At 44.1% G+C, this 6186-nt stretch overlaps 1 protein-coding gene across 4 annotated transcripts in view; it reads right to left on the reverse strand.

The window, feature by feature from the left end:
• The window catches only part of sema6a (sema domain, transmembrane domain (TM), and cytoplasmic domain, (semaphorin) 6A), a 104490-nt gene that overhangs the window by 14891 nt on the left and 83413 nt on the right, over positions 1-6186 (reverse strand). For 3 of the 4 annotated variants that reach the window (XM_046034370.1, XM_046034371.1, XM_046034373.1), the window contains 3 exons: positions 5010-5068; positions 4095-4115; positions 652-840 (listed from right to left, as the gene is read on the reverse strand). In XM_046034370.1, the coding sequence (XP_045890326.1) occupies positions 652-840; positions 4095-4115; positions 5010-5068 (269 nt within the window). The remainder of the gene's footprint in view (positions 1-651; positions 841-4094; positions 4116-5009; positions 5069-6186) is intronic. The other variant, XM_046034372.1, reaches the window with a different exon arrangement.

A 6186-nucleotide genomic window follows, 5' to 3' on the forward strand; every position in this document is an offset into this window, starting at 1 on the left:
GATCTGTAATAGGTCTGTTTTATTAAGAGATAAAAACAAGGATCAGCAGCACTGCAGTGACACCCCCCTCCAATGTGTGTCGTCCCTCTCGTCTCCTTCCCTTCTCCTTTTCTCTCTGTCTCATTTATCCTTGAGGCGGTGCAGCATTAGTCAGGTTGTTAACACAGGAGAAAAGGGCGTTCAATGTCATGTCACTGTGTCGCAAAGCATGAAAGAGCCGGGGACCAGGCCATCTTCTCGAGGAAATAAATACATCGCCATCTTCCTTTTCAGAGTGTAATGGTCTGGATATTACATCTCCTGTGGGACATTACAGGCCACGGATTATAAATCTATCCTACAGAGTGTGCGTATGAGTGTTTGTGTGTGCATACGTGTGTCTCAAAGAGCGCAGAATGTGTATGTGTCTGCATATGTATGTACTGTGTGTTTGCCTACATTTCTGTGGGGGGTTTACGTGCAGATTGTGAGGCAATTTGGTACCTACAGAGAAACTGCTCTACTATCTCTACGCCTCATCAGCTGGAAGCAGCCAGGCAGCCGTAAATCTCAATTACACAGACCCCTCCCTTACCTTCCCCTCCCTCCCCTCCCTTGCCACAGGTGACAATGGACCAAATTGACTGCTCACTGTTGTGTTCCAAGGCTTACCATTGGCTTCGGGCTGAGTCTGAGAGGGGACAGCTACGTAGGGGTCCTCCCCTTTGTCTGAGCTCATGGGGGGGTCCTTCCGCTCCACCATGCGGCCCCGCCCTGGGGGGCCCTCGGCGGCCTCGGTGGCCTCGGGTAGGGCCGAGGTGGGGAGTGAGAGGGTATGGTGATGGTGGTGGTGATGGTGGCCTGCCGGACACAACACAGGTTAACCGACGCTCGGGGCAGACAGGGACAGGCTTCAGCACATATGAGCACAGGCCAGAAGGGGTACACACACACACACACACACACACACATAAATCTATCTATTCTGCTTGAAGCATACACACAGACATAGATACACTCACACACACAAGGACAGCTGCTGGGCTGTGTGAGGCAACAAAGTGTTTCTCCAGGGGCCAGGGGCAACTCATTAGCAAATGTGTGTGTGTGTGTGTTTCTCAGGAAAGACGTGTCCTTTCTTTTTTTTCTCTCACTCCCTCCCCTCCTGTTCTGACTGACATGTCAAAGCTCCGTTGGGTCTGTCAGTGCAGAACAATGGTATTTCTCAATCACCATGGGGTGCCTAACTTTGATATGAAGGACAAGAGACAAACTTTCTTTCCATCGCTCCTGTCGAGGAGTCTGCCTGTAACTTTTCTTCAACCGTAAAGCGCTTTTAACTCCGTTCGTGCTCTTCCTCGCTACCTTTCTCAAGTTTTCTGTTACTTCAGATCTAACTTTTTAACCAATTCATTTTGAGGTGCATCCTCAAATAGACCCCAAATAGCTGATTAAAGTAAATAATCGATTAACCGAGAAAAAAATTGGAAGATGAATCAACAAAAAAAAAACATTGCAGACCTAGTTCTTTTTCTCCCACTTTTCCCTCCTTTCTTTATTTTAAACCAAAGATCTGCAAAGATATTTCACATCTGCACCGCCAGTAATCTTTATTTAGCAAAGCCACATGGCTAGATCAATCATCAGAAAAATGTCATTAAAAGTTAATGAATTTTCTCTGATCTGACTCTTCTCTGTAATTAAATTCCTTAATGGCTATATGAACTACTGGCCAACAGTTGAAGACTGTATCGTAACACCGCCACGAAGTTACACTGATGATGAGACTTTAACAAGAATAGCACACACGGGGTGTCTCTCTGTGGAAATGAATGCACTGTAAGTGCTCCAACACCTTGAAGTTTGACATTATTTGACAATTGCAATAAAGTACTCTTTCATTTGTGGTTGATGGATCATATCTATCTCCTCTCCGTCTATCACCGCCAGTGCTCAAACAATGAGTGAGTTTCCCTTCATCCTCCTGTCTCAGTTTTTTTCTTTCATACGCAGAATTTGTGCATAAGCTTTGTCTAACTGTTTATTTTTGAACCATGCTAATCACATTACCATCCCACATGCTTACACTTAAGCCACCCTACACAATTTTGCACAAGCTATATATTGTATTTAATATAATGTATTTAAGCCACACGGTTAAGAAAAAAATCCACCCTATGAAGAGTGACAACACTTTTATCAGCAGCCTCTGTGGAGCTCAACCCCCAATTCCCATTTTGACGCGCTCTCTCCACGGAGGAGGTGACAGCACTGTGTGTATATGTGTGTGTGTGTGTGTGTGTGTGTGTATGTGTGTGTGTGTGTGTGTGTGTTTGCAGATGTGCGAGTGCCTTTTCAATATGTGTTTATGCCTGCGTTTGAAGAGGGGGAAGCATTCCTGGGGACTAACGTTGATGCTACTGGTAGACTACGCACAGCAGACACCCACACACAACACCACCCAGAGCCTCCTCCTCCGTGTGGCAATCATTAAAATGATTTATTTAACTATTGGCCCAAGGCTGAGAGATTAGTGTGACAGGCCTATTTTATAATTCATTCCCCCACCGCCAGGGGAAGTGCAATTCAGGCAGATGACACACATAGTGAGAGAGCTTGGAGCCTCAGAACTCCTCCACGGATCAGGAAAAAAAAAAGCCCTAAACTGCCGACTGATGCACATCCCTCTCTTTCTACAGATTAAAAGAGAGGCGAGGATGTCTAGTCTGGGATAGAGGAGAATGGAAAGGGGGGCATTTATTTATCTTCAAATCCATATCAACCACTGAAAGATAGACGGAGAGGCTGGGGCAATGGCTGAGACTTTGTTTGAGGTGTTGTAAACTGGGTGTTGTCTGTGTGTGTGTGTGTGTGTGTGTGTGTGTGTTTATTTGTGTGCCTGGAAACACATAGTCAAGTCTGTGGGAGCATATTCAGCACTATAGGGGTGCACGCCAACACAGATGCTTATTCTGACCCTGGATCTCTAAAAGGAGGGAGAATCACAGTGGGGGTAGAGTCACAGGAAGCGAGAAAGGGAGAGAGAGAGAGAGAGAGAGAGAGAGAGAGAGAGAGAGAGAAAGAGTTGAGCTTTTTGGAACTACTTCAAAATATCTATTCTTGTCAGTCTGTATGGATCTGACTGTTTTGATCTGGCAGCTGCGAGGTATGGGTTTGTGAGAGAGAGAGATTCACTGAAAACCAAACTAATGTGTCCTCCGATTCGATAAAAATAAGGTGGATGTGAGTGTAGCTGTGGGTCATAATTCTTTAAAAAGATTTGAGTGATGAAAACATTATCAGCCTGCAGTGCAGTGGGATTGTGATGTTGCAGTGTGTGATTGGGTAAGTGAGTCTATTTGCAGGAAGAACCTAGCTCTAGAAACGTGTGTGCATGTACAGTATGTCTCTGCATTTTATACATTTTTTAATTCAAGTGCGTCTTTGAGTGTCTTCACTTGCTGGTGGCCATTGGCAGAAACATATCTGATCTTCTCTTACTCTAAACAGGTGATTTTAATCTCTCTTTCTCTCTCTCTCTCTCTCTCCCTTTGTCGACACATGCCCTGTTTAATGTGCACGCTGAGGCATTTCTTCACCATCAAGGCCTTAAACCACCAACAACCAGATCCATCCAATTAGCAAAGCAAAGGTCAGGGCTAATCGATGATATTGCACAGGGGATGAAGAAGAAGGGGCAGTGGGAACAAGGAGGTGAAGGAGGCATAATAGAAGTAATAGAATCAGAATCAGCATTAAAGATTTTTAATTCTATGTTTCTGATTCTAATCCTACGTACTTTATTCTAAACACAAAAGGGGCTGGTTGAGGGTAAATACTACGAGAAGTGGAATTGACCGACCGTGCTGTAATGTTTCATTACCTTCGTAAGTGGAAGGAATGTCTATCAAAAAGAAGGAATGAAATGAATTCAGTTAAAACCTGAGTCATTAATAACCCGTCTTTACACATGGGGGAGGAGTTTTCATTTCCTTGAGAGGGGATGATTGATTGACTAGATGAAGAGGTGTGGCTGAAGTTAAAGAGTCAGGGGAGATGAAATGCAGCTCCTGTCTTTAATTTGATTGCCTCTGCAGTGTATGTAGGATACTTACCGTTCAGCGCCACAAAGGTGTCTGGAAGAAGAAGAAAAGAAACGAGGGGAAACATGTTATTGCTTGCGGTAAAGAGAGCTTATGTTTTAACATGATTTAGCCATGACTTTTAAGGTAATTCAGCATCGACTTGCAGCTCAATATTCTCCTAACTTTTAATCAGAGGAGATCCATGGCTTCTACAGCTAATGAAGGTCCAACGCTGTGGCTTCCCTTGACTAAACATACTGATGAAATTGAAGGGAAAATGCACCGCCTTCATTTACTCTGAGTAAATAGTTGAAATTTAGATGAAATGGACTAAGATGAGTGAAAGTCAAATTGTTTTGAAGTTTCTCTTGCAAACCGAGCAGCTTAGTAGAATATCAACAGAGTATCACATTAGATAAATCCAAACAGCTATTCTGGACATGAAAAGATCAAATATACATTCTCCATATGTGCCATTCTCTGTGTTACAGAGTGAAACAGACCATTCAAGACCTCTGAGGACTGGGTTGTGAGCTCAGTCTTGTTCTGTGATTCAAAATGAGCCCTGTCACTGCTCATGAGTAAAATCCTTTCCCTGTGTGTCGCTGAATGTTTGTGTTGTGTTTTCGTAGCAATTTGCAAGAAGGAACCCGGTCTATGCCCAACTGGACACAACACTCTATTGACCGGGGGACCAGAGAAACAGCGGGAGAAGGACAGAAGAGGGTGAGAGCCGAAAGGGACAGATGGATGGAAGAGGCTGAAAGAGAGGATTGTGAGGGCGGAACAGACGGGGGGAGAAAAAGGTGTCAGCAGCGAAGAAGGAAACGGAGGGCAGAGAGAAGAAGAGGGAGACTGAGTTAACAGAGAAGAGAGGAATGATGGTGTGTGTAGGGGGGGTATAGAATAGAGGAGGAAAGATAAGAGTGAAGAGGGCCTGCTTACTTTGGCAGTCTCCCAGGCCATCTGTGTTACCATGCTCCACGTCCTGCTCAAAGGCTGATCTGCGGGGAACAGAGACATCATGGTCAGCAGCGGAAAACAGGCCAAGCCATGCAGGCTCGCCACACCTAACAAAGTAACAAAGCTATAGGAAACCTACTACAAAAACACCCCCAAACACAGCGTACCCTATGCGTGCACACAGTGTAGGCTGCAGAAAGCCCTATACTGGAACAAAATGAAAGAACACTTCACACGTGCCCTAGAGGCCTAAAATCAGTGGTTATAAAGAATGCAGGCAGGCTAGTAAATCCATAGCTGGCACGGGACTCATCGCCAGTAGTGTTGACACAAATAGATTCATGTTTTATTGGCCTATGATAAAAACTGTTGTTTTATGTTGTGTAGCTTTAAAGGACTAGTTTGACATTTTGGGAAATATGCTTATTTGAGATTGATACCACTCTCGGTCTGATAAATATGAAGCTAGTTTCAGCAGATGGTCAGCTTAGCTTAGCACAAAGACTGGAAACAGGGCAGAAACAGCTAGCCTAGCGCTGTCCATACTCAAAATCCACAAAATCCAACTATCAACAACTCGAAAGCTAATTAACAAATTATACTTTGATTATTTTACACAAACCAAAGTAAAACAACTGGGGAAGACTACTTGGCTTCTGAGCAGTTGCCAGGCAACCAGCGGAGAATCTCTGGAAAGAAATAGTAAATTTAACATATTAATTAGTAAGCTTTAAACGTGCTGGTAGGCAGAACCAATCTAATTCATAGTGTCCATTCTTTATGCTAAGCTAGCTAAGCTAACCTGCTGCTGGCTCCAGCTTCATATTTACTGTACAGACATGAATGTGGTATAGATCTCCTTATCTAACCCTTGGCAAGAAAGCAAATAAGTGTATTTCCCATTATGTAGAAATATTCCTTAAAAGACATGGATGAAATGTATAAAAACATGTTTTTTGTGAGAACTTCACTTTATTCAATCCTTTCTCCTATTTCTCAGTATCTGACATCATCTAGACTCAGTAGAGATATGAGGCTGTAGTCCCAATCACATGGTCCAAGACCAGGGCGGCGAGGGGTAACCATGCTTGAGGGCCATCATATGACACAGAGGGAGAGAGGGAGAAAGAAGAGGGGGGGGGGGGCGGGGGGGAGAGGG

This window comes from Micropterus dolomieu, linkage group LG21 (assembly GCF_021292245.1).
Source record: "Micropterus dolomieu isolate WLL.071019.BEF.003 ecotype Adirondacks linkage group LG21, ASM2129224v1, whole genome shotgun sequence".
NCBI lineage: Eukaryota > Metazoa > Chordata > Actinopteri > Centrarchiformes > Centrarchidae > Micropterus > Micropterus dolomieu.